The sequence below is a fragment of the Scardinius erythrophthalmus genome (assembly GCF_964197995.2).
Source record: "Scardinius erythrophthalmus genome assembly, chromosome: 6".
In the NCBI taxonomy this organism is placed as follows: domain Eukaryota; kingdom Metazoa; phylum Chordata; class Actinopteri; order Cypriniformes; family Leuciscidae; genus Scardinius; species Scardinius erythrophthalmus.
Window position 1 is genome coordinate 8,449,836 of NC_138226.1, and position 21,292 is coordinate 8,471,127.

The 21,292-nt window shown below is 38.3% G+C and overlaps 1 protein-coding gene across 1 annotated transcript in view; it reads left to right on the plus strand.

Annotated features, from left to right (window-relative positions):
- ttn.2 (titin, tandem duplicate 2) overlaps positions 1-21,292 on the plus strand; it is a 162,713-nt gene that overhangs the window by 97,092 nt on the left and 44,329 nt on the right. Inside the window, exons 159-197 of the mRNA XM_081368710.1 lie at positions 13-321; positions 404-585; positions 674-803; positions 908-1,207; positions 1,305-1,622; positions 1,713-2,009; positions 2,109-2,408; positions 2,952-3,266; positions 3,390-3,538; positions 3,674-3,824; positions 3,930-4,211; positions 4,360-4,662; positions 4,776-5,081; positions 5,179-5,460; positions 5,577-5,876; positions 5,989-6,291; positions 6,434-6,742; positions 6,858-7,139; positions 7,704-8,003; positions 8,141-8,434; positions 8,535-11,489; positions 11,602-11,937; positions 12,020-12,304; positions 12,408-12,707; positions 12,814-13,116; positions 13,222-13,497; positions 14,671-14,967; positions 15,054-15,356; positions 15,445-15,744; positions 15,835-16,122; positions 16,230-16,532; positions 17,216-17,518; positions 17,633-17,938; positions 18,018-18,305; positions 18,400-18,690; positions 18,785-19,072; positions 20,117-20,704; positions 20,808-20,912; positions 21,026-21,223. Coding sequence (XP_081224836.1) covers positions 13-321; positions 404-585; positions 674-803; positions 908-1,207; positions 1,305-1,622; positions 1,713-2,009; positions 2,109-2,408; positions 2,952-3,266; positions 3,390-3,538; positions 3,674-3,824; positions 3,930-4,211; positions 4,360-4,662; positions 4,776-5,081; positions 5,179-5,460; positions 5,577-5,876; positions 5,989-6,291; positions 6,434-6,742; positions 6,858-7,139; positions 7,704-8,003; positions 8,141-8,434; positions 8,535-11,489; positions 11,602-11,937; positions 12,020-12,304; positions 12,408-12,707; positions 12,814-13,116; positions 13,222-13,497; positions 14,671-14,967; positions 15,054-15,356; positions 15,445-15,744; positions 15,835-16,122; positions 16,230-16,532; positions 17,216-17,518; positions 17,633-17,938; positions 18,018-18,305; positions 18,400-18,690; positions 18,785-19,072; positions 20,117-20,704; positions 20,808-20,912; positions 21,026-21,223 — 13,725 coding nt within the window. The remainder of the gene's footprint in view (positions 1-12; positions 322-403; positions 586-673; positions 804-907; positions 1,208-1,304; positions 1,623-1,712; positions 2,010-2,108; positions 2,409-2,951; positions 3,267-3,389; positions 3,539-3,673; positions 3,825-3,929; positions 4,212-4,359; positions 4,663-4,775; positions 5,082-5,178; positions 5,461-5,576; positions 5,877-5,988; positions 6,292-6,433; positions 6,743-6,857; positions 7,140-7,703; positions 8,004-8,140; positions 8,435-8,534; positions 11,490-11,601; positions 11,938-12,019; positions 12,305-12,407; positions 12,708-12,813; positions 13,117-13,221; positions 13,498-14,670; positions 14,968-15,053; positions 15,357-15,444; positions 15,745-15,834; positions 16,123-16,229; positions 16,533-17,215; positions 17,519-17,632; positions 17,939-18,017; positions 18,306-18,399; positions 18,691-18,784; positions 19,073-20,116; positions 20,705-20,807; positions 20,913-21,025; positions 21,224-21,292) is intronic.

Genomic DNA, 21,292 nt, shown 5'->3' on the forward strand with positions numbered 1-21,292 from the left:
GTGTGTTTACAGCTCCACCTAGCATGCCAGCAGCTCCTGAGATTGCTGACAAAACCAAGCATAGTGTCACCCTTGCATGGACCCCACCAGCTAAAGACGGTGGTCGCCCCATCAAAGGTTACATCATTGAGATCCAGGATGAAGGAACTTCTGAGTGGGCCAGGATTAATGATGCTGAAAATCTGCATCCTTCTACTGTGTTCACAATTCCAAACCTCCCAGAACTTAAAAAATACAGATTCAGAATCATTGCAGTCAATGAAATTGGCGAGTCTGAACCAAGCCCCAGAACCACTGAAGTTCGCATAGAGGACATTCAAAGTAAAGTCTTTTGTACTGAAATACAAATTAACTTCCTCAAGAGTATTTTTACATAACCTTATGCATTCTTTTAATTCCACAGCTGGACCGAAGATCTTCATGGATATCAGTGCTCATGATCTTCTGTGTATCCGTGCTGGATCTCCATTTAAGATTCCTGCCACCATCACAGGACGTCCTGTTCCCAAAGTTACATGGGAGTTTGATGGCAAAGCAAAGACAGAAAAGAAGGATCGTCTTCATATCTTACCAGTGGATTCACAGGTGAAACTTTTTCTCTAATTTTAGACACAAATAATATTTTCTTCTGAATCTAAGACGGATGTTTATTGGTGATTTTCTTGGGGATTAGGTTGAATCAACTGACACTACCTCAGTTATTACAATTCCTGTGAGTTTGAGAAGCCATTCTGGCAGGTACACAATTACAGCAAAGAACAAATCAGGACAGAAGCATGTCAATATCAGAGTAAATGTGCTTGGTGAGTTTTCTACTTATATTTTAATTTTTAATTTGTTTAGTATTTTTAAAGACTTAATCAAAAATAACATTGTGCTATGAAGTAAATTGATATTTTTTTTCCAGATGTTCCTGGAGCACCCAAAGAGCTCAAAGTTACTGATGTCACCAGAACCACAATGAGACTCATTTGGAAGCTGCCAGATAATGATGGTGGTGAAAGAATCAAAAGTTATTTTATTGAGAAGAAGGCTGTCAATGGAAAGGCTTGGACGATTGTCAATGCTGCTAGTGCCAGCATGGCCTATGTCGTGCCCAACCTCCTTGAGGGACAGGACTACTTATTCCGTGTTCGTGCTGAGAATCGCCTTGGCTTCGGACCATTTACCGAGACCACAGAACCTGTTAGGGCAAGGGATCCTATCTGTAAGTTGGTTAGCCCATTATTTTGAAAAGCATTGCATGCCTCTAAATTGTTTTTCTAATTAATTTCTGATTAATCTTATTTTCTTTGAATGTCAAGATCCTCCTGATCCTCCAACCAAGGTGAAAATTGACCTTGTTACAAAGAACGCTGTAACCTTGACATGGGTTCCTCCGAAGAACGATGGTGGAGCACCCGTAAAGCATTACATCATTGAGAGGTTGAGCTGGGATACCAGTGGTCCACAGAAAGAGACTTGGAAACAATGCAACAAGAGAGATGTTGAAGAGACTACCTTCATCATTGAAGACCTTAAAGAAGGTGGCGAATATGAGTTCCGTGTTAAAGCTGTAAATGAAGCTGGTGCAAGCAGACCCTCTGTTACTGCCGGTCCAATTGTCATTAAGGACCAGACATGTGAGTTGAAGATCATGTAATTTTTGATAAAGTTTCTTGAAATATGACACTTAGTTATTTGCTAATGTTTCTTTTAAATCTTTTTTTTAGGTGCTCCAAGTATTGATCTCAGAGAGGCTTTAGAAGGTGCAGAAGGATATGATGTCAACATTGTTGCCAGGATACAAGGCTGTCCATTCCCATCTCTTGTCTGGCACAAGGCTCCACAGGACAAGCCTGATGACAAAGCTGCTGTACAGTATGACAAACATGTCAATAAACTTGTGTCTGATGAGAAATGCACCCTGTTAATTCAGCAGTCAAAGAGAGGTGACAGCGCATTATACACTCTGACAGCCACCAACAGTTTGGGCACAGCCACCAAGAGCATCAAGCTTAGCATTTTGGGTAAGTCCTTGAATTCCATGATTTATTTTTTTCCTAATTTGGAATGATTCATCCATTTGAAAGATACAAATCAATAATATGCTATTCTTGTGTCCTAAGGACGTCCTGGTGTACCTGTAGGACCAATTAAGATTGGGGAGATTTTCGCTGAAAGGATTGGTCTCTCCTGGAATCCACCCACAGATGATGGCGGTTCCAAGATTACAAACTATGTTATTGAAAAGCGTGAGGAAAACAGAAAAACATGGGTCCATGTATCTAGTGATCCAAAGGAATGCCAATACACAGTACAAAGGCTAACAGAGGGCCATGAGTATGAGTTCCGTGTTATGGCTCAAAATAAATATGGAATTGGACCACCCTTGTACAGTGAACCTGAGAAAGCACGAAACCTCTTCAGTAAGTTTCATATACTTGGAATCTCTAAGTCCAGCGGTTTTCAAACTTTTTGATTCCCATGACCTCCAAATATGATGATCCCCTTGCGAGGGACAGGGACCACCTTACTGAAATATTTTCATATATAAGGACCCATTTATACTGTATGAGAAAAATGTTAAGCTTGACATAATTCAAATTAAACAATTGGCTTTTATATTGTCATTATACTAAAGGAGAATATTCAAATATTATCTGGAACATATTTACTATGTATTCATTTGTCAGTGTATGTTGATATCTAGTAACAGTCTACTCATAAAGTAATATTATATGTATTTTTTTTTTTTGTTGTTAAAAAGTACAAGTAAGATGAATGATCTCATGATTTTTGGTTTCCAATTTCCAGTCTTTTGAAAACAGAATAAAACAATGACTAAATGAAATTCAGTAAAAACTAAAATGGTTTTAAATGTATTAAATATACTATTCAAACTCAGATCCTTGCAAAAATAAATGTATTGTTTAAATTCAATTTAATACTTATTTTTCTTCCCTTAATAGCTGTGCCTGGCCAATGTGAGAAGCCAACTGTTACAGATGTTTCAGTTGAATCTATGACCGTCAACTGGGATGAGCCAGAATATGATGGTGGCTCTCCAGTAACTGGCTATTGGTTAGAGCGTAAGGAAACTACAGGCAAGCGTTGGACAAAAGTAAATCGCGAACCTATCAGAATCAGGACTCTAGGAGTGTCCCATATTGTAACAGGCCTTATGGAGGGTGCTATCTACCAGTTCCGTGTTATTGCAATTAATGCAGCTGGATGCGGCCCTCCTAGTATTCCTTCTGATCCTGTTCCATGTAGAGACCCCATAGGTATGTTAGGATTTTTTTGTTTTCGTTTTTTTTTTTTTTTACTCGCGTACTTTTGTATTTTGGTGGCCCTTTCATTTTTTCTAATTCATGCATCTATTATACGTTTGTATTTTTTCTTAACAGCACCTCCAGGACCTCCAACACCAAAAGTAACAGACTGTACCAAGTCAACTGTTGATCTTGAATGGATTCCTCCACTTATTGATGGTGGATCTAAAATCACAGGCTATTTTGTAGAGTACAAAGAAGAAGGGCAAGAGGAATGGGAGAAGGTATGCACACACACACACACACACACACACACACACACACACACACACATACATATATATATACACACACACACACACACACATATATATATATATATATATATACAGTATGTATATTTTACTTTTTTATCTTAGGTTAAAGACAAGGAAATCAGAGGCACCAAGTTTGTTGTTCCTGGACTTAAAGAGCTTGGACTCTACAGATTTAGAGTGAGAGCTGTAAATTCTGCTGGTGTGGGAGAACCTGGTGAGGTTTCTGATGTGATTGAAGTCAAGGACAGGACAAGTAAGCATTCGTTCAGATTTTAGATTTCTCTCCTGTCTTTTCTGTCTTCTGTTTTCGGTATTTATTTATTTATTTATTTTATGTTTGATTTACCATATATTTTAGTTCCCCCTGAAGTAGACCTGGATGCAACTGTCAAGGAAAAGATTGTTGTTCATGCTGGTGGGGTAATCCGCATCCTGGCCTATGTGTCAGGAAAGCCTGCTCCAGAGATTATTTGGAATAGAGACGATGGTGATTTACCAAAGGAGGCTGCCGTTGAGACCACCTCTATAAGTTCAGCTTTGGTTATCAAAAGTTGCAGGAGACAACACCAAGGCATTTATACGCTAAGTGCTAAAAATGCAGGTGGAGAGAGGAAGAAAGCAGTTATTGTTGAAGTATTGGGTGAGTGGTTTATATATATATATATATATATATATATATATATATATATATATATATATATATATATATATATATATACTTATATATATCTTAATTCTGAAATGATTTCAATAAACTAATGAACACTGCTTGTTTTTTCTCTTCACAGATGTCCCTGGCCCAGTGGGTCAGCCTTTCTCTGGTGAGAATCTCACCAATGACTCTTGCAAGTTGACATGGTACTCTCCTGAAGATGATGGTGGCTCAGCTATCACTAACTATATAATTGAGAAGAGAGAAGCTGACCGCAGAGGCTGGACTTCAGTGACCTATACTGTCACAAGACATAATGCTGTTGTCCAGGGTCTTATTGATGGCAAGGGTTACTTCTTCAGAATTGCAGCAGAAAATATTATTGGAATGGGTCCCTTCACTGAGACTTCAGCTCCAGTCGTCATCAAGGATCCACTCTGTAAGCCTTGTTTTTGTTAGTTTGTATCAGTATTTTGTATTTTTTACAGTATTCATTTACGTCATTACTTTAAATTAATTATGTCTCACATATTTCTCACACACCTTCTTCAGCTGTACCTGAGCGTCCAGAGGATCTTGAGGTTACAGCCATCACAAATGATTCAATCAGCGTCGCATGGAGGCCTCCAAAGTATGATGGAGGTTCAGACATAACAAGCTATGTTCTTGAAGTTCGTCTTATCGGACAGGACAATTTCAGCATTATTGCCTCAGAGGATAAACTTTTGGACCGTAAATACACACATGTGGGTCTTAAAGAAGGTTATTCTTATGAATTCCGAGTTAGTGCTGTCAATCAAATCGGTCAAGGCAAACCATCATTCAGCACCAAACCAGTTACATGCAAAAAAGAGTTTGGTAAGTAATTGAAGTGATGCACTGAAGTGATTTCTTTTATTTCTTTTTCCTTTTTTTATTGACTGTTTGATTTATTGAATGCTATACTCTTTACTAGAACCACCAAACCTTGATCTTGAGTTCCGTGACAAGCTTATTGTTCGCGTTGGGGAAACTTGCACTCTTCAAAGCCAATACACAGGCAAACCAGCACCAACAATTAAATGGTTCAAAAATGATGAGGAGCTTCAGGCAAATGAAGAAATCGCTCTCACCAGCACAAAGAATAAATTATGCTTGACTATTGCAAAAGCAAAACGTGATCACAGTGGAAAATACACTGTGGTTCTGGAGAACTCCATTGGCTCACGCAAGGGCATATGTACTGTTACTGTTGTTGGTAAGCTAATGTATACTTTTTGTCAAGTAGATATTATATTTTTTATATATTATTTTTTATCTTACAATTATTTCTTTGCAAACTTAATGATGAATCTTGTTTTATGAATTTTTCAGACCGTCCACAACCTCCAGAGGGTCCTGTTTTATTTGATGAGATTTACAGGAATTATATGGTCATTTCTTGGAAGCCCCCATTGGATGATGGTGGAGCTGCTATTTCTAACTACACTGTTGAAAAGAGAGACACCAACAGGGATTTATGGATGCCTGTTACAGAATCTTGCACAAGGACATCATGCAGAGTTCCAAAACTAATTGAGGGAAGAGAGTACATTATTAGAATTTGTGCTCAAAATATTCATGGCATTAGTGATCCATTGCTATCTGCTGAAACAAAAGCAAAGGATATTTTCAGTAAGTAACAGATTCTGCAGTATAATATAATAGTCAATAAATGATTTTAAAAAGATTTTTTAATGAATGGTCTAGAGTTTTACTCATGTTCTCAAATTTCTAACACCTCCAGAGGTTCCAGATGCACCACAGGCACCTGTGGTAAAAGAAATCTATAAAGATACAGCTCTGATTTCATGGCTCCAGCCAGCTGATGGTGGCAAACCAATCAAAGACTACATTGTTGAAAGAAAGGAGACCAAGGCCAATATGTGGACTAGAGCTGGAAAAGACCGCATTTACCCCAACACAGAATATTGGGTTCCTGATCTTCTCAAGGGATGTGAATATGAATTTCGTGTCATGGCAGAGAATGTGATTGGTGTTGGTGACCCCAGTCCACCTTCAAAGCCCATCTATGCCAAAGATCCTATTGGTATGTATCCAAAGATGTTTTAAATGAAAAATTTCCAATTAACTATTTAAAAAAAAATAATAATAATAATAAAAAAGTTTAAACAAAGTTAAAATAATAACACCCACCCCCTCCACCTTTTTTCATGATTTTCTTGTCACAGTGATTCCAAGCCCACCTGTACTTCCAGTAGCAATTGACAAGACAAAAGAGTCTGTCACTCTTTCTTGGCAGCCACCAAAAGACTGTGGCAGAGGCAAAATCTTTGGCTATCTCCTTGAATATCAGAAAGCTGGTGATGAGGAATGGATTCAAGTTAACCAGACACCTGACTCCTGCCAGGGCACTGTATTCAAGGTTATCAGCCTTGAGGATGGTGCACTTTACAGATTTAGAGTGAAGGCAGTGAATGCTGCTGGCGAATCAGAGCCTGCATATGTCCCAGAGCCTGTTCGAGCACAAGACAGACTTGGTAATTTATGCGTATTTGGATATGTATTATATTAGTTATTAATTATGCATGTTATTGCATTTAAGAAAATATGTGTAACAATATTAAATGCTATTTTTGTTTTGTTTTTGTCTAGAGCCCCCAGAACTTCAACTGGATTTGGGCATGCCTCGTGAACTCAAAGCAATGGCCGGAACCCATATTAATATTATTGCTGGAATCAAGGGAATGCCTTTCCCCAAAGTCACATGGAAGAAAAATGAATTAGATGTTCCTACAAGATCAGAGATTGAAACATCTGGAACAGCAACCAAACTAGAGATGCGTTATTGCACCCGTGCAGACTGTGGCGATTACACACTTACTGTTGAAAATCCAGCTGGATCAAAGTCAGCCATATGCACCGTGCTTGTTCTTGGTAAATTTTTTTAATATTACAAAGAAATCAGAAATTGTCAAATTTTAAATAATTTATAACAAATAGAACATAAAAATAAATGAAAATGAAAATACTAGGGGTGTGACAATACACCTAGCTCATGAGACAAGACTACATGATATTGGGCTCACGAGAGCGATTCAAGATGATATTATAACACTATTTTTAAGAAATGTTCAATGGCGAAATATATGACTGGAGAAATAGACTATTATTCGACTGAGTCACAAAATGCAAAACAATGCAGGTGTATTTTTAAGACTTTTGACTATTAATCATCTTAATCATCGTAGTAAATGTCACTTTATTTCTAATTTCTGAGTATGAATTATCGTATGCAATAAAAGACAGAACAATATAAGCAACTGTAAAAGATTTTGCCACAAACTCAACTCCGTCATGCTGATATCGTGAGACAGCTTTTCACCTCAACAAGAAATATCGTCACTTTTTAATATAGCAAACTCATCAAACCCCTAGAAAATACCATTCTTTTCAGCAAAGAGTTAAGTTGTTGTTTTATTTGTTTGTTTGTTTTTGTAGACAAGCCTGGAGCAGTTCAGAATTTCAGGGTATCTGATGTCAGATGTGATTCTGCCCAGCTCTCTTGGAAAGACCCAGAAGATAATGGTGGTACACGCATCACTAACTTTGTTGTTGAGAAAAAGGATGCAGCATCTGCACAATGGGTGCCAGTCTGTTCATCATCCAAAAAACGTAGCATGATGGCTAAGCATTTGATTGAGGGAACATCATACATGTTCCGTGTGGCAGCTGAAAATCAGTTTGGAAGAAGCGAATATGTTGAGACAACAAAAGCTATCAAAGCAATGAATCCCCTGTGTAAGTATGGCCTGATACATTTCTCCACTTCGTGGCTTATTTAATGTTCATTTTCAAAACAATATCTATAATGTATAACATAAAAAAAAAAAATATATATAATAAACTAACATTTGTTTTCATATCTCATATTTCAGTTCCTCCTGGTCCACCAAAAGACCTGCATCATGTAGATGCTGATAAAACCGAGGTGTGGCTCCAGTGGAATTGGCCCGATCGCACGGGAGGAAGTGACATCACAGGTTTCTTGGTTGAGTACCAAGAAGAAGGTGAAAGGGATTGGATCATTTTTAAGACTGTCAGCATTCCTGAGTGCCATGTGACTGGACTGGAAGAAGGAAAGACCTACAGGTTCCGTGTTAAGACAGAGAATGCAATTGGTCTAAGTAGACCAGATACCACTGTGCCAGTACTTTGCCAGGAAAAACTAGGTTAGACTCTAATTTTAATGTCCCGTATGATTATTTAAAGACATTTTTTTTTTCAATATGTATTATTCAATTTTCTATTCTTCTACTTTATTCTTTGCAGTACCACCCATTATTGAGGTTGATGTGAAATTGATTGAGGGAATCATTGTGAAAGCTGGAAGCACTATTAGGATGCCTGCCATTATGAGAGGCCTTCCGGTTCCCACTGCCAAATGGGTCATTGATGGAGAGGAAATCAAAAGTGAAGGCAATATCAAAATCGACACAGACAACTTCTCGACTGTTCTGAGCATTGCTGATTGCACAAGAAATCACACCGGAATCTATATTCTCACAGTGTCTAACTCAGCAGGAAGTAAGACTGTTTCTCTGAATGTTACAGTTCTTGATGTGCCATCTGCTCCGATAGGTCCTGTTAATATCCTTGAAGTGACTCCTGAATTCATGGTCATTGACTGGCGTCCTCCCAAAGAGGATGGTGGAAGCCCTGTCATGAACTATATTGTTGAGAAGAGGGAATCTAATAAGGAAACTTGGGGAGGAGTAAGTTCTGGCAGCACTTCCACAAGGCTCAAGATTTCTCGTCTGCAGCAAGGAGTTGAGTATGTTGTGAGAATTCGCGCTGAAAATAAAATGGGAATCGGCGCAGCTCTTGAAAGTGCACCAACTGTAGCCCGGCACCAGTTTGAGTCCCCTGGCCATCCTGGAAAACCAGTTGCATCTGATATATCTGAAGATGCACTCACACTTGGATGGACAATGCCACTGTTTGATGGTGGTAGTCAAATCAGTGGTTACATTATTGAGCGAAGACATAAAGGAGGCAAATGGATTAGAGTGAATAAAACACCCTGCAAGGACCTTAGATATAGAGTGCTTGGGCTTTTTGAAAGTATCGAATATGAGTTCAGAGTATTTGCTGAAAATATTGCTGGCTTTAGTGGACCTTCACCTATCTCAGATCCTGCCAGACCTTGCAGACCAATTACTGTTCCAGGACCTCCAGTTAACCCTAAGATAAAGGACTACAGTTGTACACATGCTGACTTAGTCTGGATCAGACCCACAAGAGATGGAGGCAGTCCAGTCTTAGGATATATTGTTGAATGCCATAAAGAAGGTGCTGAGTGGGAGAAAGTCAATAAGGATGATCTGATTAAGCAGTGTGCTTACAGAGTAAAGGGACTGACAGAGGACACAGAATACAGGTTCCGTGTTAAAGCTGTTAACATGATTGGAGAAGGTGAGACTAGGGAAATCCCAGAGTCAGTTATTGCTAAGGATATTGTCATTCCTCCCGAAATTGAGATGGATGCCACATGCCGTGACCGTTTGACTGTCCGTGTTGGACATAACATTAATGTTGTAGCATATGTGAAAGCAAGACCTGATCCAGAAATCACTTGGAGCAAAGGTGAAAGCATTTTGGAAAGGGGCAAGCGTACCACTCTGATAAACAACTTCCCAGTAGTGCAAATGCGTATCAAGGAAGCAACCAGAGCAGATCATGGAAAGTATATACTTAAGGCTGCTAATGAAGCTGGAGAGGCCTCAGCTACTATTATTGTAAATGTTCTGGATAGACCTGGGCACTGCCAGAATCTTAAGTTGACGTATGTAACTAAAAACTCTTGCATGGTGTCCTGGGATGCTCCTGAGGATAATGGAGGCACTGAGATAACAAATTACATTGTGGAATGTCGGGAGCCAAGTATACGAGCCTGGTCAATGATATCATCTGACTGCACAAATCGTATGGTAAAGGCAAAGCTCATGGAAAATCATGAATATTTATTCCGTGTGACTGCTGAGAACAAGTGTGGTCCTGGACCAGCAACAGAAACCAAAACTCCTATCCTTGCAATCGACCCACTTCAGAAGCCAGGTGAGCCAGAGAACTTCCACGTCAGTGATATCGGTAAGAACTTTGTTTTTCTTAAATGGAGAAAACCAGATTATGATGGTGGCAGTCCTAACCTGGGCTACCATTTGGAGAGAAAAGCAAAGGATGCTGAAGAGTGGGAAAAGTTACATGAGGGAGTCCTGAAAGAGACATTCTTCATGGTAGACAAATGTGTTGAGAACCACACCTATCAGTTTAGAGTCCAGTCAACAAATGATGGAGGTGAAAGTGCTTGGGTTAAGACATCTGATATTCTTGTCAAAGAAGAAGTTCAGAAACCAGTTCTTGACCTGAAATTTGTTGGTACCATTGTGGTCAAAGCGGGTGAATCAGTAAGACTTGAGGCTGGACTTAGAGGAAAACCACAGCCTGAGGTTACATGGGTGAAGGACAAGGCTACAGGCGATAACCCAAGGATCAGTATTGACACTGGATACGATTACTCAAAATTCCTCCTTACTAAATCCAAACGTAGTGATACTGGGAAATATGTCGTTACTGCTACAAACTCAGCAGGATCATTCACAGCATATGCCAATGTTACAGTTTTGGATATACCAGGACCTGTCAGAGATATGAAGATTTCTGGCATCTCCACAGACAAGTGCAGAGTTGTATGGGATCCTCCAGAGGATGATGGTGGTTGTGAGGTGGACAGCTATATTCTAGAAAAATGTGAGACGAGAAGAATGGTTTGGTCCACTTACTCTGCCTCTGTTGTCACCAACTACTGTAATGTAACACGCCTTGTTGAGGGAAATGAGTACATATTCAGGGTCAGAGCAGAAAATAAAATGGGGACTGGGCCACCAATGGAGAGTAGGTCTATTATTGCTAAGACACAATACAACAGGCCTGGCCCACCTGATGCACCTGAGGTAACCAAAATTGGTAAAGATGAGATGACTGTGGTATGGGCTCCTCCTGAGAATGATGGTGGAAAGTCTATCACTGGTTACATTCTGGAGAGAAAAGAAAAGCGGGCTGTTCGATGGGTTCCTGTCACAAAGAGCCCTATCTCTGAGAGACGCATGAAGGTCACCAATCTGATCCCTAACCACGATTATCAATTCCGTGTCAAAGCTGAAAATGAAGTAGGATTGGGAGAACCAAGCAAAGCATCCAGGCCCGTCACTGCAAAAGATCCAATCGGTATGTATAGTCTTTATTACATCTATTTATCTGAGATTGTATAATGTTTTTTTCCCCTAAGGATGCATTTAATTGTATCTTAAACTAAGCTGACAATTTTTGTAATATTTAGAGCCCCCTGGTCCTCCTGGCAGCCTTAAAGTAGTTGATAGCACAAAGACATCGATTACACTTAGCTGGGCGAAGCCTGTGTATGATGGTGGTGCTCCAATAATTGGATATCTGGTTGAAATGAGGGATAAGGTGCAAATGGAAGGTGAACTAGTGAGAGATCCTGAGGAAGGCTGGAAGAAATGTAATACTTCTGGACAACTTGTCATAACTGAATTTACAATTATTCACTTGGATGAGAGACAGGAATATGAATTCCGAGTGTCTGCTCAAAACCAAGTTGGCATGGGCTGTCCCGCAAACCTCAAGGATGCTGTATCACCAAAGGAGGTCAATGGTAAGTGTTTGTTTTAAAGTGTCTCTTATATGATTCCCCTTGAAATTCAGTACACTTATTCAGTCTTTTTTCTTCACAACAGAACCTCCAGAGATTGATCTTGATGCCAGTCTAAGAAAAGGCCTTAGCGTTAGAGCTGGATGTCCTATCAGACTTTTTGCAACAATTAGAGGAAGACCAGCACCTAAAGTGACTTGGAAGCGCATGGGAGTTGACAATGTCATTAGAAGGGGCCATGTGGATCAGATTGATACAATGACCTTTCTTGTGATTCCTGAGTGTTCACGTGAAGACTCTGGCAGATATGCTTTGACTCTTTCAAATGCCTCTGGAGAAAAGGCTGTATATGTTCGTGTAAAAGTCTTAGGTAAACTTATATTTGCATAAAATGCATTTAAAATTAAGATAAGCTTTACATTTACCCAATACAAGGTACTGTCGGTAAAACTGTTCCTGAAATTTATCAACAGATACTCCTGGTCCTGTTGGTGGACTGGAGGGAACTGATATCACAAAGACAACCTGCCAGCTTGCATGGTTGCCTCCAGAAAATGATGGTGGTAGTCCAATCCTTAACTATGTTGTTGAAAAGCGTGAGGTTGACAGGAAAACATGGACAAATTGCACAAATGACTTAAAGAAGACAAGCTTCAAAATCACAAATCTGACACCAGGAACAGAATATTACTTCCGGGTGATGGCAGTTAACAAGTATGGCATCGGTTTGCCTCAAGACTCTCCAAAGTCCTACCTAGCAACAGATTCCAAAAGTAAGTCCACATGGCACAGTATAATTTATTATATTATTTTATATTGTATTGTATCATATAATATAATGCATTTTAAAAATAATATGTATATTTTTACTTTGTTAAGGTGAGCCTGATCCTCCAAAGAAGATGGATGTATTAGAAATTTCTAAAAACAGTGCAACTCTTGGGTGGCTGAAACCACTTAGAGATGGTGGATCTAAGATTAATGGATATGTTGTTGAATACCAGGAGGATGGTCAACCTGAGGACAAATGGACATCATACTCGGTTGTGAAAGACTTGACCATTGTTGTAGCTGGACTAAAAGAAAACACTAAGTACAGATTTAGGGTCGCCGCAAGAAACGCAATAGGATGCAGTTTGGCAAGAGAAGCTGAGGGCATATTTGAGGTCAAGGAACAGCTGAGTATGTAGACTAAGATTTTGTGCTCTCCCATTATTAATTTATTTTTATTTATGCTGTGTTTGTCATGAATCACACTCTGAATACATTTTATACCTTTTTTTTTAGTGGCACCAAAGATCATCATCCCCGATGTGGTTACAGCAAGAGCAGGAACTAAACTTATAGTTGAGGCTCTTGTGTCTGGGAAGCCTGCACCAGTCACAAAATGGAGAAGAGGAAATGATGATTTAGTTACATCTGATCGTCTCTTCATACAAAAAACATCAACCACAAATACACTTTTGATCAAAGAAGTTACAAGGAAGGATAGTGGTTATTACAGTTTTTCTGCTGAAAACAGCACTGCTAAGGTCAACCAGATCATCCGAATAATCATTATGGGTAAGATTATTAATATATATATATATATATATATTTATTATACTTGACATTAAGCCTTGTCATGTGCTTGTCATTCGGACAAGTAAATCAGTTATTCACTTGGTGTGTATGGTGTAAACATAATTTATTCTGAAGCAAAAGTGTTCCATCAGCTTTTAGATACTTAAATCTGTTTATTATAATTGATTATTAGCCCAGGGCGTTATTTACCTTTATAAAGGCATTTTTTTTAACCTTGTTAAATCTATGCGTCATCTTTTAATGTCAAATTCTTAAATTTGCTCAATAAATTCAATTATAATAATAAGACACAACAGGGCTGTTACAAATCAAATTAAATAATTTACATTGCAAAATTACAACTGCAATAAATAATGTGATGAGATTAATGTTTTAAATACATTTTTTAATAAACAAATAAGAAATGTTGGGAAAAAATGCAATGAGACTTTTAAACATGAAACTAAACCACCAGTAGGTGGCGGCAAGTCACTTATTGAGTGAGTCATTGAGTCATTCATTCAACCGATTCGTTTCAAAATGCTAAATCGTTCAGTAACAAAACACTGCTGAGTGTTGCTTTGAGAATGCGCAATAGTTCTGCTGTGATCTTTTTTTGGAACATTTTTTTGGAACATTTGCAATCAGGATAATATTCAACAATGCAGCTCCCTTGGTCTTGTTACGTTACTTAACTATACCCCATTATAAAGAATTTTACTTCAGTATGTTTCTTCTGTGAGTTACTTTATGTGTGCTGTTACACTCATTTGTTTTGATTTCTCCACAAAGTCTCTCACAAAGAGACAGGCAATCCCTGTTTACACTGACTGTAATTAATTCTCACTGAAATCTCGCGTTTCGATGCTTCCCTAATTATTTTTTGTCACTGAGGTTTTAATCAGTCTACTGATTAAAATGATCTTACACTTTCCCCTTCAAAAAATTCACTTGTCCTGGACAAGCGGAAAAGCATTAATGTTAAGCCCTATCTATATGAGCAATATCACACGAGTAGCAGTGCGATATGGATGTATATCAGCATTGATGATTGATGAGCATGATTTGGCCATAGGCATGGTGTAAAGTCGATTTTTTTATTAAGAAAATTGCCTTAATAGTCTCAAAATGTGAAGTCTATTGAAGTCTAATTTTTTTTTTTTTTTTTTTTAGACATCCCTGGTCCTCCACAGGGTCCTCTACAAATTCTTGAGGTGGATGTAGATGCCTGCACACTAGCATGGGATTCACCTGCTGAAGATGGTGGCAGCAACATCACAAACTACATTGTTGAGAAGTGTGATGTGACAAGAGGTGACTGGGTCACAGCTGCATCTTGCACCAAGACCAGTTGCAGAGTTGGAAAGCTCACATGTGGCAAAGAGTATGGCTTCCGTGTCCGTGCTGAAAACCGCTTTGGAATTTCAGAACCAATTTACGCTGAGAAGGTCATTGCTAGATATCCATTTGGTAAGTCTCATAAATTGACACATTTGAACACAGACACACAAAGGGATTAGGCTTTATTTACACCAATACACATTTTCCGATTTCAGATCCACCCAGTGAGCCAAGGAACTGTTGTGTCAACAAAATCAGCAAGGAATTTGTTGTGTTGTCCTGGGAGGTACCAGTGAACGATGGTGGCAGTCCCATCACAGGATATTGCATTGAGCGCAAAGAAAGAAATAGCCTCTTGTGGGTCAAGGCAAATGAGGTCCTTGTTCGCTCAACTGAATATACATGTTCTGGCCTCTTCGATGGTCTGGAGTACACATTCAGAGTGTCTGCTGTTAACAAAGCAGGACAAGGCAAACCAAGCAAACAGACAGATTTTATCACTGCAAGATCTCCAGTTGGTATGTGTAGGGGGGAAAACATGCTGCTGTCACTTTTAATAAGAGTTAAAATAAAAGCACTACAAGTTTTTTGTATATTCTTTTTTAGATCCACCTGGCAAACCCCAAGTTCTTGATGTGACCAGAAATTCTGTCTCTCTTGTCTGGAACCGTCCAAAACATGATGGTGGAAGCAAACTCATTGGTTATTATGTTGAATCTCTGAAGCTTCCAGGTGACAAATGGATGCGTGTCAACACAAGCAGTCAGAATGTACCAAAGGAAGAATACACTGTTCCTGGACTTGAGGAGGGAGCACAGTACAAGTTCAGAATAATTGCCAAGACAGCAATTAATGTCAGTCTGCCCTCAGAGGAATCTGATGCTATCCCAGTTATTGCAGAGCATGGTAAGTCTTACGTTCCACCAATAATGTTATTATTTTCTAAATGATGGACTTTATATAGTTTATTTGATGTCTCTCTTTGTATTATCTCAGTTCCACCTAGAGTTGAGATTAGTTTAGCAATGAAGAACTTAATTGTTGTCAAAGCTGGAGCAAATGTCTGCCTGGAGGCTGAAGTTTATGGTAAACCAATGCCAAAAGTCTCTTGGAAGAAAGATGGTGTTCCATTCAAATTGGCAGAAGGTATGAAAATGACTCAGAAGGTGCATCTCTTCTCCTTGGAACTGTTCTCTGTGACAAGAAAAGAGTCCGGCGAGTATACCATTTCTGCTGAGAACCCAAGTGGCACAAAGTCTGGCAACATTAAATTGAAGGTTCTAGGTAAGTTAACATTCAAAATATGCCAAAAAAGCACTGAGTGTGCATTGTCTTTCAAACATTTAAGAAAGTATTTGTTATGTGAATAATGCATAATTGTTTTTCTGCAGATAAACCTGGACCCCCAGCATCAGTGAAGATAAGCCATGTTTTTGCTGACCGAGTGAAAGTGAGGTGGGATCCACCTCTTGCTGATGGTGGTTCTGAAATCACAAATTACATTGTTGACAAACGTGAAACAAGCAGAGCTAACTGGGCACAAGTTACTGCTAACATTAATGGTCAGATAACGGACTGTTCTGTGGAGAAACTCATTGAAGGCCATGAATATGAGTTCCGCATCAGTGCTGAGAACAAGTATGGTGTTGGAGACCCAATTGTGACTAATTCTGTGATCGCCAAGAATCCATTTGGTAACATTTTATTCTTTCTTGTGCATTTATATAATATAGAGATAGACCGATGAGTGACCATTACAGTATTTTCATTACAGCATCGACTTTTTTATATTAAAAGTATAAATAATATTACATATAATTAAAAATAATTTAGAATGTACTCTTGTTTTTTTCTTTATTTAGAAGGCTGTATAATGCTCAGTAGTTCACAGCAAAAATCATACATTCTAGGGAAGTGAAAAATCTTGTACTCCAGTTTACTACTCTAGTCTTAGTTAAAATCAAACATGTTACATTATTTCCTACAGGGTTGTAATTATGTGGATGAATAATGCCAAAAATGAAGTTAACTGTACGTGTTAATCTAATGTTGAAAGTTTTACACAGGTAGATTTTGTTACAAGCTTTGACTGCATAGAATGGCTGTTATGTACATTATGTAATATAAACATGATATAAACAATAATTGGTTAACTACATTTTTGGTCAATAATACATTGTAATGGTGTTTTGAGTGCTATTCTTTAAAGGCTTTTCACCATTAGAAAAACCTAAATATCATTCAAAAATGTCAAACCAATTATCGGTTGATCTCTAAAATTAATGTAAATATATTATATCATTTTGAAAATGTATATTCTTTAAACAAAATAACGTGATTAAACAAATCCAACCTAAATCTTTTTTTCCAAATTCAGATGTTCCAGGACCATGTGAACCTCCAATTATTACCAATATCACCAGAGATCACATGAGTGTCAGTTGGAAGGCCCCTGCTGATGATGGCAAGGCTACTATTCTTGGATACATGGTCGAGAAGCGTGAAACTCAAGACCTCAATTGGGCTAAAGTAAACAGAAAACCAGTTATTGACAGGACAATTAAAGCTGGAGGCCTTACAGAGGGATCCGAGTATGAATTCAGAGTCATTGCACTCAATAAAGCTGGTCTTGGCAAACCAAGTGATCCATCAGTTGGTGTTATTGCAGTAGACCCAGTGTGTAAGTACTAACAATACTGCACTGGACGATAATTTACAATTAAGTTAGCAAAAAAAAAAAAAACTTTTATAGTTCATGCATTTAATTCCTTGTGTTTCTGTGGTTTTATCATAGATCCTCCTGGACCACCTGCTTTTCCAAAGGTTGTTGACTCTACACACAGTTCAATCAGTTTGTCCTGGACCAAGCCAGCCTATGATGGTGGATGTGAAATTCTGGGCTATCTTGTTGAGTACAAGAGAGCAGATGCAGAAGACTGGCTGAAGTGCAATGTTCCAAAGAATCTCCAGGCAACAAAATATAATGTTACTGGTCTTATGGATAACACTGAATACCAGTTCCGTGTTACTGCTGTAAACAAGATTGGATTTGGAGAGCCAAGTGAAGTTCCTGGAAAACATATGGCAAAGGATATCCTGAGTAAGTATAACCAAATATATGGGATTTCAAAATGTTTCAAAACATTTCTGATATTATTTTCATTTAAATTTTCTCTTAGTTGCCCCTGAGGCTGAACTTGATGCAGATCTCAGAAAAGCACTAGTTTTGCGTGCTGGAGTCACAATGAGAATTTATGTACCTCTGAGAGGGCGTCCTGCTCCAAAGGCAACATGGACTAAGGTCAATGCAAACTTGAAAGAGAGACAAGGTCTTATGATCAAGACAACTGAATGGGATACTTTCCTTTATTGTGAGGAAATCAACAGATATGATGCCGGCAAATATGTTCTAACTCTAGAAAACAGTAGTGGTACCAAGTCATATACCATTGTTGTCAAAGTACTAGGTAAGGTTTTTTTTTTTTTCTTTTTTTTCCCCACAATTTTCCATTTGAGGTTTATTATTTACTGTATCTAACTACTGTCTGTAAATGTACACAGACACACCTGGACCCCCAGTCAATCTGATTGTTAAGGAGACCTCAAAGGACCATGTATCAATTACTTGGGATGCTCCGTTAATTGATGGTGGTAGTCCAGTTAAGAGCTATGTTGTTGAAAAACGTCTGGCTGAGCGAAAGGCCTGGACCTGTGTTGCTCCTGAGTGTTCCAAGACATCTTTCAGGATTACTAATCTCGAAGCAGGAAAATCATACTGCTTCAGAGTCCTAGCTGAAAATATATACGGCATTGGTGAGGGTTGTGAGACAGCTGGACCAGTCAAAGCCTCAGGTGAGACTTCTTTGATAATGTTGCAAGTTAGTTTAAAGTTTAAATACATTAATCTGTTAATTATACTAAATTCTAATATTGCTGTATATTGCAGAGCAACCTGGACCAGTTACAGATTTTAAGCCTTCAGAGATCACCAAGAATTCTTGCACTCTTGGCTGGAAGAAGCCAATCAGTGATGGTGGAAGCCATGTTGTTGCATATGCTCTAGAGATCAGTGAAGGGGAAGACAAATGGAAGCTTCTAATTAAGTCTAAGGTCACACAGTACACAGTGAGTGATCTTGTAGAAGGAAAGGAGTACTTGTTCAGAGTCAAGGCCATTAATGAAGCAGCTGAAGGACCACCAACTGAGCTCACTGTCTTGGCTAAAGATCAAATAGGTATTCATATAATCTACTTCAGTGGTTTTCAAAGTCAAATACAGTGGGCCTTCTGACCCAGCCTGAAGTAAAAACTTCAATTGGCAAAAAGCTAAATTATTTATTTAATAAAATATGAAAGATGCTAATTAAAATAAATATGACAAATAATAATAGAATAGTATAGAATAGAATAAAGTGCTTTAAGGTTGTTGTTGTTGTTGTTTGTTCTAGTAAAAAATACTACAGAAATTAAATTATAAAAAGTAATCAAATACAAAATAAAAAACTGCATACTTGTCATTGTATGAATTAAATATGCTACAAAAGCTATTCGGTCAAGAGAAGCGAGTAATTTTTTTTCTCACAAGGATGTCACTTTAATACCTTATGCACAGATTCCATATAATAACTGTTTATGTTTACTTAAGACATAACTTAAGAATGTGTTTACATGAATAGTCTCAGTACCCAGTTCTCTTGCATGGTTTATAGTGCTTTTAATAACTTTTAGGTATGTTTCAGTCTTTATTTTCTCCTTCACCCATGTTTCTTTATTGCTCTGACATGTTAATAACTAGGACTAGGACAATAAATCGATGCATCGCGATTCATAGATCGATTTCGAGATTTTCAGAATGCATTGCGATTCTCTCGAATCGATTCTGATCTTAGTTTTTAACAGCAGATGGCGCTCTAGGCTAGTTTTTAACCACAAGCTCAAATGCTCACAAAGAGTGCTAGTGCGAGAGAGAATCGTGATGCATTCTGAAAATCTCAGAATCAATCCAGAATCATTTCGCGATTTGCGATGCATTGATTTCTTGCCCCAGCCCTATTAATAACTTTAAGCAGCCCTACACTCAGCAGATAGATTAACATACCATGGTATAAAATATATAGCAAAATCTCTGTTGTTTGAAACTGGTTGCACATTATATATTTGTCTGAAGTGCTCTCCCCACACTTTGAGAAGCCCTGGTGTACCTAATAGTTGCATTTGTGTCTTAGTGGGTATACAATTATGTCCATTAATATATTCCTTTTTCTCTTTTCTCTTTACAGTCCTTCCAGACTGTAACCTTAAAGGCTTGCCAGACTTAAGCTATGTGGCAAAGGAAGGAAGCACTGTTCGCCTTAATATCCCTATTATTGGTATACCTGCTCCAGCAGTCACATGGAAAAAGGGTGATGTTACTTTATCAGATAGTGGCAGAATCTCAGTTGAATCAACCGCAACAAACACGGTCTTGCTGATTCGTGATTGCCATAGAGTCGATGCTGGCAAATTCACTATCATTTTGAGAAACATTGCTGGAACAAAGGAATCAGCTATTGACATTAAAGTTGTTGGAAAGCCTGGAATCTGCACTGGTCCTATCAAATTTGATGAAATCACAGCAGAGGCGATTACTGTAGAATGGGGCCCACCCAAAGATGATGGTGGATCAGAAGTTAGCAACTATATTTTGGAGAAGAGGCATTCTACTGCTAACAAGTGGGTCACAGTTGCTTCTGCGATTCAGAAGAACTCTATGAGAGTTACAAGACTTCATGACGGAACAGAATACATCTTCAGAGTTTGTGCTGAAAATAAATATGGATTTGGAGAGTTCCTCAGATCTGATCCAGTGATTGCTAAACATCCATTTAGTAAGTATTTAACAGGAAAGCCCAAATATTTTTTATGTAATGAAATATGCTGGATATTTAAAAATATTTGTTTACATCAAATACACACTTTTCCCTACACCAGATGCACCAGGGGCTTCAGCACCACCTGAGGTTGTGAGCATTCGTCATGAGTCTGCTATCCTAACATGGTCTGATCCAAAAGATACTGGAGGCTCTCCCATCACAGGTAAAACATTTATTTACTACAGTTATTTATTTATTTATTTATTTATTTATTTACTGTAGTTATTTAGCAGTTTCGTCGTATCTAAAAACTTTTACTTCTAATATTGCTTATAGGATATTACGTGGAATTCAAAGATAGAAATAGCTTAATGTGGAAGAGAGCCAGCAAGACACCTTTGAGAGTGAAAGAATGCAGAGTGACCGGTTTGGTTGAAGGCCTGGAATATGAATTTAGGGTAATAGCTATGAATATAGCAGGACTTGGAAAGCCAAGCAAAACAACTGAATCACTTGTTGCTCTTGATCCTATTGGTGAGTCTCAGTGTACTCTCTTTTTACTTTTCCTACTTCTATTTGTGCTGTTTATGAGGAAGAGAGCAC